Here is a 12,478-nt window from a genome sequence, read left to right as displayed (position 1 = left end):
GTGTTGTACGTGCAAAAGGTTCTACTTGCACGTACAACACAACTATTTTGCCTGTAGTTTGTCAGGGTGTTTGGTATTCGTAATGGTGGGTTGAAACGAACCGATTTGGCCGGAACATTCAAGCCAAATTTCGCCAAGAGCTCGGAGCTGTCAATTTCACTTGATATAATTTTTGGGCAGAAAAACAAAATCTGCTATTTCTCTACGTTTCTGAAGTGGCAATAGATGGTATTTTCTGCAGAGCTGGAAGTACTTACAAGAATCATATGTAATCCGCTGATGGTAACATCAGGTTATTATAGAAAAAAATTGACGGGTATTTTTATAAAGCCTGTTTTAGATCCCACTACTGAGAAGATGCTCCCCCATCTCTTCTAGATCTCTACCTTTTGCGATAAGATAAGCATCCATTATTATTGTGATAGTTTGTAATACTACATGCATGCATGAGTTTGTAAAAACCGTTTTTTACTACATGCATGAGAAAAAATATAAACAAAACATATCAAAATCAAAAAGTTTTTATTTCAAATAGGCCGTATATCAGGCACTTTTAATTACTGACTCTAGTTGCAAGGTTCCAAAGTGTCATTCTCATGGAGAAGAACCGGCAAGAAACTCCATAAGTTACTCTTTTCAAAATAAAATTTTACAGTAGCATTTTACATTAAAATGAATGTCTGCAATATGAATATAACATTTTTATTTATTTTTGCCTATCTGTCTGTTCTGGCTGATTTCAGCTACGTACAGCTGAAACCGGTTAGACTGGTAGCCAAACCCAACATAGTTGAGGAAAAGGCTAGGCCGATGATGTTCGTTCTGGCTGATCTTTGAAATGGCTGTACCAATTTTATTATAACGGTACTTTTACGGACAGGAAGCATGATCTGTAATAACGATTAACTTAGCCTACCTTTCATCCTAGACAACAGAAGTAATCTTTGCAAAATTTCCACTCAAACGAAGTCGCAGATACACCTAGTCATAAAATAAATAAATTTAAACATTTATTTTCGCCAGATCTATGGAAGAACCGCAACAGAACGGTGCGGAGAGAGAGCAAGCCGCGGAACAAGCTAACATAGACGAGGTCGACAGGAGACAAGACGACTTCATATCGTTGAAGAATGCTGGAAGACGTAAGTATTGCATGGAGTTTTATACTATTTTATATAAAAACTAGCTTTTGCCCGCGACTTCGTCCCCGTGCGTAGAAGATATAAGTTTTGATTTATACCTGCCCCGTTTTTTTCACATTTTCCATTGTATCTTCGCTCGTATTAGTCGCAGCGTGACGGTTTATTCTCCTCGATGAATGGTCTATTCAACACAAAAATATTTTTTCAATTTGGACCAGTAGTTCCTGAGATTAGCGCGTTCAAACAAACAAACAAACTAACTCTTCAGCTTTATATATTAGTATAGATTAATTGCTGTTCGTTAGTCTCGCTAAAACTCGAGAACGACTAAACCGATTGGGATTATTCAAATCTTGAAAAGTAATTTTTTAAAATGTATTTTTGTATGGCACCGTCATTATCGACTGTTAGGCGGTATGTAGTTCGCCGGGACAGCTATTTAATGATATAAACGCGAAAGTTTATAAGTATGGATGGATTTTTGTAGCGTTTTTTAAAAAACCTTCTCCCACATAAAAGAAGTCTATTCTTTTCACAATTATCTCAGCACAAGCATTCGTGGATCACACAAATGCTTGTCCTACGCGGACATCGAACCCGCGACACGCCGCGTTCATAAGGCAATGTGTTTAATTGATTGTTTTGCTTTGTTAACAGAGGCCGACACCAGTTCGGACAGGCACGGCAGTTGGTAAGTGCTTATTTTTATATTTATTCTATGAATTAACTAAGAAACGGTAACGACTGATTATGTTATTGTATCATCAGTTAGTAAGTCATTCATAAAATCGTAAAAAAATTAAATATATAGTTGAGATTTTTTTTAAACAAAATTTGCTTCGTGGTCATCCGAAAGCAAAATTTTGATTTTTCCTCAATCTGTCGATTTGACAGTGGGTTTGCACACGCTAATCTCAGAAACAGTTTATCAAGTTTATGTATATTCTTCCATTTATAGCACAGAATTCACTATAGACATACAGGGTGTCCCGAAACTCAACGATAATCTGAGACCGGATGAAAGGCCAAGTGATAACAGATCAGGGAAAAAAAATCACTTGGGCTTTCATACGGTTTCGGATTATCGTTGAGTTTTGGGACACCCTGCATGTATGTATGCATGTTTAACAAATAAATATATTATTCCAGGTTAAGCTCATCAAAACTACCTTGGAACGACAAGGAACAACCTATAGATGATGAACCGACGCCGCGTCTGTACCCTAACCTAGGTCAGTATTAGTATTACATATACACCGACTGGTGGTGTCTTGGGCCGGGTCACCTCCTTCCCTCAAATATGGCGAGGGAGGTGATGGCTGACCCTTGCATCATACTCGTGAACGGGTGCTGCTTGCGGTGGCTGGTCGGTCTGCTGACCTTGGCCGAGTAGTTGACAGTTTAAGTTCATAGTGGCTTAGGTACCACGACCTCAAATATTTGTTTGTTTGGCACGGCACCTACACACTTATTTTGATATTTTTTTTTTTATAATTATATTGTAAATGGAATGACAGCGTGCTGCTGGGGAGTTTGTTGCGCCGTTTCTTCTCTCACAGCTAAAGCACTTAGGAAGCAGTGACGGGTGGGCGAAACTGGGTGCTGTCCAATGTAATTTGACCTTCAAAAAGTGCTACTTAGTAGCCTAATTTGAATAAATGACTTTTGATTTTGATTTTGACTGACTACTGGCCTGTTGGTCTAGTGGTTAGTGACCCTGACAGCTATACCGGAGGTCGTTGGTTCGATTGACAGGACAAATGTTTGTGTGATATGCACGTTTATTTGTAAAAAGTACAAAACCGTTTTCATATTTACTGATAATTTAGATTTTTCTTACTTTATAATTATCTTCATTGCATATGTTGTGTCTTTATTTAAGTTTCTATGTATGTGTTTAGAAATATATCAGTTGTCTAGTACTCATAATACAAGCTCTGCTTAGTTTAAGACTAGATGGCGCTGAGTGAAACTATTGGAACATTATTTTCTTTTTTCAGAGAAAGATATTCAAACGCAAGTGTCGGAGAGACGTGCTAGTTGGTAAGTATTTAATTTGAACTATGATAGTCCCACATTATTTTCCCACTGCTGGGCAAAGTTCCTCCCTTTCTTTACCTAATAAAATAGAAAGTATAAAACAAATCACTCACAACAGCCATGGTGGTTGCACTTGTTTAAAACCTTATTTATACAGATAGAGTATTCTTTGAAATGAAACTACTTTTACGGATTCTATCGCGGTTTAATTTTAGATTTTAGTTCCCAACGTTTCGATACCTTTGCAGGTACCATGGTCACGGCCATATATGAATTAAAACTGTAAAAGTAGTTTCATTTCAATGTTTAACATTCTCGTAAACCTAATAAACCACTAAAAATAAATGGTTTAAATACATAAATATACAAGGTTAAATATGACTACAATAGGCGGTCTTATAACTTAGACAGATTAGATCTCTTACAGACAACCATTTTATTTACATCATTTATTTATTTAATTATCACACTAATCTACCATTACAGGTTACTTAACCTAATGCGGTAGCTAGGACTAAACAAAGGTCTTAGTATTTATGTGAACTAGGGTTTCAAAGATTCAATTATTATGCACATAGTTGCAGGTCTAGATTCCAGCAACCGTTTTAATATGTAATTTTGTGATAATTCTGATATGCATAGGCAATAAGTTAGCCTGATACACATGCCCATCATTGCTCCTCCTGGAATTGCTTGTTGCTTCATCCACTTTTCTCCTAGATATGAAATCCTTACTATTTACGATTCCCATGTTTCAAATTTCTGTCATTCCGCGATTTCTTTTAGTTCTCTGAATAAATCGGTTTCCAAGACTTTGAAAATCTTTGATTGATTTGTATCTTCTATAACTAAAGTAAAGCAACATTCTTATCTTACAGGTTAACAACGAAACCTCTTCGGAAACCGTTGATTTCGAACCCGGACTCGGCTGAGAACTCGGTGCGGGAACTCGGCGTCCGACCGGACAGGTCTCAAGATAAGGAGAACGTCGATACTCTATCTAGTAAGTACCTATGATAAATATTTATTAATTAACATACACACTACATATACACTTTTCGTGTTTCGGAAGGCACGTTAAATTGTGACTCCCGGCTGTTATTCGTTAATCTTTGACAGTGGTTACAGGTAGTCAGAAGCTTGAAAGTCTGACAACCAGTCTAACTAAGGGGTATCGTGTTGTCTGTAACTGGGTTGAGGAGGTCAGATAGGCAGTCGCTCCTTGTAAAACACTGGTGCTTAGCTGAAACCGGTTTGACTGGTAGCCGACCCCAACATAGGGATGATGATGACGCTATATTTCTATGATTATAACTAAAAACCTTCATACACACTAACCTACATACATCTTACAGGTCAAAGTAAGAACCTCCTTTTATTGAAGTCGCTTAAAAATAGGTTTAAATTTATGTACTGATGATCTAAAGAATATAGCTTGGACTAGATGTGGAAGACAGAGGACCCAGCATTGGAGGTCATTGGAGCATAGGATGAATTTTTCGTTTGAGAGAGACTAAAATAGTTATTTTTTTTTGTTATTTTCGTGTGGATTTTCCATTGGGGTATCGGGATCGCCTGACTAGTTTCGGTCTCAATCGAGTCAAGTTTGGGTCCGAAACTAGTCAAGCAATCCCAACACATCCGTGAGAGTACGCCGTTGCATTTGAATTAAATTTAATATATATTTTCATCCTATTGTGTGGTTAAATAACCGCCCGTAGACCACTGACGTGGCTCTAAACCCTCTTAAATTTGTCTCTTACCGATTTTAGTCAAAACGAACCTTAGAATATTTAGTAACTAGCTGTTGCCCGCGACTTCGTCCACGTGGTTAGGTTATTTCCACATTTTCCATTGTATCTTCGCTCCTATCAGTCGCAGCGTGATGTTATATAGCCTATAGCAGCCTCCCTTGGTAAATGGTCTATTCAACACAAAAAGAATTTTTCAATTTGAACCAGTAGTTCTTGAGATTAGCGCGTTCAAACAAACAAACAAACTCTTCAGCTTTATATATTAGTATAGATATTCACGTGAATACAAAATACATTAACATACACATTAACCTACAACCATTGCCTTAGTCTGACAGTCACATATGAAATGAATGAAATAATTTATTCCGCAAGTAGGATATCTCATCACCTATAACCTCTCCTAACCTTCCCCCGCTCCCACTCCCAGTGCTATGCCCGTCATCGTCAGAACGCCTCCAGTTCTGCCGCCACCGCTGGGGCGAGCAGGCGGGCTGCTCCCGCTGCGAGAAGATAGCTCATCAGATCGGTGGACTGTATGGTTAATATCCTCTAAAATATACCTAATAGAGATGCGTCGAATATAGGTTTACTAGCTGTTGCCCGCGACTTCGTCCCCGTGGGTAGAAGATATAAGTTATGATTTATAACTGCCTGTTTTTTTCACATTTTCCATTGTATCTTCGCTCCTATTAGTCGCAGCGTGATGGTTTATAGCCTAAAGCCTTCCTCGATGAATGGTCTATTGAACACAAAAATATTTTTTTCAATTTGGACCAGTAGTTCCTGAGATTAGCGAGTTCAAAAAAAACAAACAAAAAAACTCTTCAGCTTTATATATTAGTATAGATAATAAATTGAATTATATACATAATAAATTGAAGATTAAACGTGAAATCAACATATAAGTATTTTAACATCTCGACATCAAGTATTTTATTAATTATTAACCCATCTGTAATGAATAATTCGGTTGAATTTCCGGTTCGGTAAAAATTGAACCGAGTAGTATTCGGTTATTCGGCGCATCTCTAATCCCTACCTATTCCTTTTAAATCCACCGTTTTTTGAAGTAAATTGCGACTAGGAGGTTAACTGGACGACAGTGCAACGGAAGTTCGTTACGGTAACATGGCGTCACGTTTCTGTACCATACGTTTGAGAAATAGTTTTGATTTTGTCAATAGATAGTTTATAAACAACCAAAAGTTTAGGTATGGATAAAGTATTAGGACGACCTCCGTGGTCGAGTGGCGTACGCACCGGTTTCAAGGTGTCGCTAGCTCTGAGGTCCCGGGTTCAATCCCCGGTCGGGTCAATGTAAAAATTCACATTTCTACATTGTCTCGGGTCTGGATGTTTGTGGTACCTTCGTTGTATCGGAATTCCATAACACAAGTGCTTTAGCAACTTACTTTGGGTTCAGAACAATGTATGTGATGTTGTCCGCATTTATTATTACCTCAATTACGTGTGACGGTTATACGCATTATTTTTTAACTGTAGTTAGGTGTACGAGTTGTTTGATAAACCTTTTCTTTAGTTTTTGTTACATAAGTGATTTCAGCCTTAAAGGATGTACGCCTGCATCGCGGGGGTTGTCTCAAACATTCAACTCACATGCACAAAGACACCCAGACTCAGGACAAGCAAGATTTGGTTTGGTGACCTCAACCACTCGGCTATCCGTGCAGTCAATCATTGATTGCCTTTTTTTTTATAAGTGAATCCCGCCCAAAGATTTGATCTTCATCTAGGAATTCTTTGTTCGTGCCCCGCGTAGAATAAGCATTTGTGTGATTCACGAATGCTTGTCCCGAGTCTGGGTGTCTTGTGTATGTGACTTGAATGTTTGCGAAACACTCCGCGATACAAGAACTAAATTCCTTGGTGCAGTGGTCGTTATTTATAAAATTAAGATAAAATATGATCTTTTAATTTATTTATTCGACATTTTCCAGTGTCAGAGGAAGAGAACGTGTCTCCCCGGGCGGCTCCCCCGCACCCCGCCGGTGTGAAGCTCACCCGCCCCGGCTACTACACCATACCCAGTCTGGACGAGATGACCGGTGAGTTAACACTCCCTGGATAATACAAACTATATGTGAAATGTAGAAGGAGCTCGTGGTCGTCTCACTCAGGACAAATGTTTATGTGATGAGCACGATCATTTGTTCTGTGTCTGGGTGTAATTTATCTATATTATGTATGTATTTAGAAATATATAAGTACTCATAATACAAGTTCTGCTTATTTTGAGACTAGATGCATGTTGTGTGAAAGTTGTGGAATATTATGTAATTATATTGACAAATTAGTGTTTCTGACATTCATAATTTTATTAGTGGGTTTCAATAAACCGAAGGTATCTATCATGTATCTTCCTAGAAGAAATATTTTTTTAATAGCTAGCTTAATAGCTTATTATATTATCTCTATCAAGTAACGATTCAGAATGTTTAAACTTACAACACGGACAATGTTTAAGCACTCTCTTTCAAAATTATATATATTGTACTTTTAATTGACAGCAATTGAATTGATATTCTTTGTTTTTGTGCTTGACAAGTGTTTCAGCTTAAAAACGTCTGACAACCAGTCTAACTAAGGGGTATCGTGTTGCCCAGGTAACTGGGTTGAGGAGATCAGATGGGCAGTCGCTCCTTGTAAAACACTGGTACTTAGCTGAAACCGGTTGGACTGGTAGCCGACCCCAACATAGTTGGGAAAAGGCTAGGGTGATGATGATTCTTTGTTTTTGTGAAACCTGGTTAAAACCAGACAAGATGAACTTTAATGTTAACGATTTTTGTGATTGCCAGTGCGTTCAATTGAACTTTTATTTGTATTTCCAGCCTTTATCCGTCCGGACGGGTCGTGCGTCGTCCCGCACCTGACCATCGGCCGCAAGAACTACGGCAACGTGTACTACGACTGCGAGATCGATGTCGCCGGCATGGATCTAGATAGTCTAGGTAGCTATATCTCTTTTCCGTCACGAGGAGCTAGCTGGAAAGTCTGACAACCCGTCTAACTAAGGGGTATCGTGTTGCCCAGGTTAGACTGGAAGCCGACCTCAACCTAGTTGGGAAAAGGCTAGGCTGATGATGATGAAATAATGTTGGTAAGTGCATAACTCTAACAATGGATAGACCGATTCGGCTAATTTATATTTTGAATGTTACATAAGGTCCTCGGAAGGTTTTAATACTTAATAAAAGAAATTTAGGAAGTGTAATAATATAAGGCGTTCAAGGATCATTTTGAATTGTTTTTTCCAGGATGTACTTTGATTTCAAAGCCAAAAAGAAAAATATAGTATTTTTTTTGTACAACCTCCACTTTTATCCAACATGTTCTCATTCCAGTCCACTTCTTGAACAAGGAGGTGATAGTCTACCCTGAGGAGTCGGAGAAGCCTCCCCTCGGCGAGGGTCTGAACCGGCGCGCGATAGTCACCTTAGACAGGGTGTGGCCGCGCGACAAGACTGAGAAACGACCTATTACTGATCCAGACAGGTAAATATAATGCTCAATACTTAATGATTATTGCGTTCTATAATATGGACCATATATTTTTTTATATATTTGCAAACAGTAGAAGGTGTGTGGAAGAGAAAGGGGGAGACCTTTGCCTAGCTGTGGGATCGAAAGCAGGCTACATCAAAAAAATGTTTTTTTAGATAATTTATATTATTAGAATTTTCATATGTAACATTTTTTTTCTTCTGTTCTTTTAATAACAAGTCAAAGGTCATTATGGATCCTGTCGGACACCAATAACTTAGGAGAGGAAGCAGTATGCTTTAACATGACGTATAGTTTTGGTTTAAAAAAAACGACTTCCGAAGTAAGGAATTTAATGCTTGTATCGCGTTGGGTTTCACAAACATTCAAGTCACATGCACAAGACACCCAGACTCGGGACAAGCATTCGTGGATCACACAAATTCTTGTCCTACGCGGGTTCGAACTAACACGTCGTGTTTGGTTTGGCGTGCAGTATTAAAGACGAAATAATTATATATATTACTAGCTGACCCAGCAAACGTTGTTTTGCCGAATATTTTTTTTTCTTGTTGTTTGTATTTTTAATACATTACAAAAAAATAAAAATAAACGATTTCGTCCAAAAAATAAAATATTTTTTTTTATTGTGAGCAACTCTTGTCACTTAAGGGTATGAAAAATAGATGTTGATCGATTCTCAGACCTACTGAATACGCATATGAAATTTGGTAAAAATCGGTTAAGTCGTTTCGTAGTAGTACTAACATATTACAGTAGGTTACTAACATCGTGACACGGGAATTTTATATATTAGATACTAGCTGTTGCCTGCGACTTCGTCCCCGTGGGTAGAAGATATAAGTTATGATTTAAACCTGCCCTGTTTTTTCCACATTTTCCACTGTATCTTCGCTCCTTTTAGTCGCAGCGTGATGGTATACAGCCTTAAAACCTTCCTCGATGAATGGTCTATTCAACACAAAAATAATTTTTCAATTTGAACCAGTAAATCCTGAGATTAGCGCGTCCAAAAAATCAAACTCTTCAGCTTTTTATATTAGTATAGATTATATTAATCTCAACAACGAACCCTCAACAGACTCATGAAGATGGAATACGAGAGCAAACTCCGTCGCGTGTGCGACAAGCACGCGACCAAGTTCATCGAGTACCGGCCGGCCAGCGGCAGCTGGGTGTTCCGCGTCGAGCACTTCAGCAAGTACGGGCTCACCGACTCCGACGACGAGGACGACGTGCCCGACCTGCTGCGGAGGCAGCTGGTCACCGCTGAGGTCCAGAAGGCTGCGGTTCTAGGTGAGATGGGGTTCCTGTGTTCTTCTCTCATAGCAATAGCACTTAGGAAGCTAAGGAAGCGGTGAAGTTCAAATTCAAATATGTTTATTATCTTCGAGCGCTTCTTGCCGGTGACTGGCGAGAAGTGGCGAAGGATCGGGTAAGGTGGCATTCTCTCGTATCAGAGGCCAAGACACAATCTGGGTCGCTGAGCCAACAGAGTATCTTTATTGCGAACTAAGTGTAGGTTTACAAGTTTTAAAGGTGTTAATATTACGTAGGCTCTTAGAACTTAATTGCCTGTTAGGGCATTGCAATTTATACTGTTTTATTTATAAACAATGGAATACATGTAATGTCATACTAAAAATATACAATTATAATTTTACAAGATTAGATAATGAAAGGTGGGCGAAACTGGGTGCTGTACAATGTAATCTGACCTGCGAAAACTGCTACTTAGCTGCCTAATTTGAATAAATGAATTTTGATTTTGAGTGTTTTTTTGGGTTTCGGTCGCCGGTGACCGATGGTTGGGTGGTCGGTCACGGGTGACCGATGTTTGATTTTGGGTTTCCCTTGATTTTGGTCAGTCGATCGATCGTCGGTTACCTAGTAGACAGCTAGCTAGAGTAGGATATGATATACGAGATGACCCCACCAGTGACCCCATAGCATTTAAAAGGACATGGTTTTTATAACCCCCGTCGTCTTTCCCCAGCCCCCGCGCCGCCCGCGCCCCCCGGGCTGGGCGGGCTGGGCGGGGCCGGCCAGGCCGCGGGGCTGGGCGGCCTGGGCCCCGCCTCGGCGCTAGTCCCCGAAGACAACCTCTTCGCCATGCAGCAGACGTCCTTGAACCTACTCAATGGAGCAGCTAAAGGTATGTATGTTTAGTAATATTATTAAATGATGTAACGGTTTACTCACGCGTATTTATCGGGATCGCCCGACTAGTTTCGGACCCAACCGGAGTCCTTAATCATGAGCTGACGCGGCGGGCGAGCGAGTCGGGCTACCCCGATAAATACGCGTGAGTAAACCGTTACATCATTTAATAATGAATCATTCTCACGACAGTTACTATCAAAATGTATAGTAATGTTAGCTAATCATCATCCTAGCCTTTACCCAACTATGTTGGGCTCGGCTTCCAGTCTAACTGGTTTAAGTGCCAGTGTTTCACAAGGAGCGACTGCCTATCTGACCTCCTCAGCCCAGTTACCTGGGCAACATGATACCCGTTAGTTAGACTGGTTGTCAGACTTTCAAGCTTCTGACTACCTGTAACGACTGTCAAAGATGCAGGAATAACAGCCGGGACCCACAATTTAACGTGCCTCCCGAAACACGGAGGAACTCGTTATGACCAAGATGTTCACCCATCTACAGACCAACCGCATCAAGCGTAGCTTAACCTGTGATCGATTCACTTATGCGGTTAAAGCTACTGTCTTTTGTTTTACTTACAGCCCGGTGAAAAACAGACAGACAGACAAATAACTATTGACAGCCGATATCGTGAAATTCCTCGCGTTTTATACAAGGCTCTATCTTAATTCTTAAGATAGACTTAACTTACATTTACATCATAGCCCTATAATGTGTAAACTGTGGATTATTCAAATAAAAGTTATGCGAATTTGATAAAGAAAAAAGCTTACAACAAAATGCGTTTTCTCAGCGATAATCTAAGAAAACCAAGCTTTAAATTTATGATAAGTGGCATTCACGAAAAAAGAAGCTTTTTACAAGTGAAACAATTTTAAAAATGGGTTTATTACCTAAAAGATTACCCTATACTTACAAACTTACAAACAATATATACAGAACTAGCTGTTGCCCTTCGGCGACTTCGTCCCCGTGGGTAGAAGATATAAGTTATAATCTATACCTGCCCTGTTTTTTTTTTACATTTTTCATTATATCTTCGCTCCTATTAGTCGCAGCGAGATGGTTTATTGCCTAAAACCTTCCTTGATGAATGATCTATTGAACAGCAAAAAGAATTTTTCAATTTAAACCAGTAGTTCCTGAGATTAGCGCGTTCAAACAAACAAATAGTTGACATATTTTTGTGTATAATGTAAGGAGAAGACACTGGCTCCTGTAATACATTTTAAATACTAGCACAGGAGGCAGGGTTGCAAACAAAATTATGTAATCTTCTTATGTCCATAAAGATTTATGATTTATATATTAGTATAGATAAATATTTCATTTCATTTCACCTAGTATCTTGTTCTAAGTTATCTATTACGTAGTTTTAAGTTTCTATTACTTATATTTACATCATAGCCGTATACCAGTTTCCATATCCTACGCCGACAGTTAGCTACCCTCAGACGCCGCTCCTCCCCGCGCCCTCCGCTCCGTACAACAACGAGGACTGTCTCCTACACGAGCGACTCGCCGACGCCATCGTGTGTACAAATTACTATCTCGTTACTGTAGTTTTAATTGTCGTGGTTATTGCTTTGGCATTTGTGTTTTTGTTTATCAAGTATTTTAAGGCGTAAACTGTGGATTGTTTAAATAAAAGTTATAAAACATTAGAGTTTAATTATATTTTTAGAGGATTAGTGAGTAAAAAACATTGTATTAGTTATAATTGAAAGTAAATATAAATTTAATTATGTTTAATAAAGGGTTAAAATATGAAAAATAAGGTTTGTTGCCATCATGGTGCGTCCTTCATTTAAAAGTTTCCGAAATAAATTCTAATCCTGTTTTGAAGTCTCA

The 12,478-nt window shown here is 38.9% G+C and overlaps 1 protein-coding gene across 3 annotated transcripts in view; it reads left to right on the top strand.

Annotated features, from left to right (window-relative positions):
* Nucleotides 1-12,478, top strand: part of LOC113508908 (nuclear pore complex protein Nup98-Nup96-like) — a 56,384-nt gene that overhangs the window by 18,942 nt on the left and 24,964 nt on the right. For all 3 annotated transcript variants that reach the window (XM_026892081.1, XM_026892078.1, XM_026892080.1), the window contains exons 18-27: nucleotides 1,024-1,142; nucleotides 1,800-1,833; nucleotides 2,292-2,374; nucleotides 3,143-3,185; nucleotides 4,061-4,185; nucleotides 6,898-7,005; nucleotides 7,792-7,911; nucleotides 8,305-8,455; nucleotides 9,546-9,760; nucleotides 10,461-10,619. In XM_026892081.1, the coding sequence (XP_026747882.1) occupies nucleotides 1,024-1,142; nucleotides 1,800-1,833; nucleotides 2,292-2,374; nucleotides 3,143-3,185; nucleotides 4,061-4,185; nucleotides 6,898-7,005; nucleotides 7,792-7,911; nucleotides 8,305-8,455; nucleotides 9,546-9,760; nucleotides 10,461-10,619 (1,157 nt within the window). The remainder of the gene's footprint in view (nucleotides 1-1,023; nucleotides 1,143-1,799; nucleotides 1,834-2,291; nucleotides 2,375-3,142; nucleotides 3,186-4,060; nucleotides 4,186-6,897; nucleotides 7,006-7,791; nucleotides 7,912-8,304; nucleotides 8,456-9,545; nucleotides 9,761-10,460; nucleotides 10,620-12,478) is intronic.

The sequence above is a fragment of the Trichoplusia ni genome, chromosome 3 (assembly GCF_003590095.1).
Source record: "Trichoplusia ni isolate ovarian cell line Hi5 chromosome 3, tn1, whole genome shotgun sequence".
Taxonomy (NCBI): Eukaryota; Metazoa; Arthropoda; class Insecta; order Lepidoptera; family Noctuidae; genus Trichoplusia; species Trichoplusia ni.
This window is presented reverse-complemented; position numbering and strand designations above follow the sequence as displayed.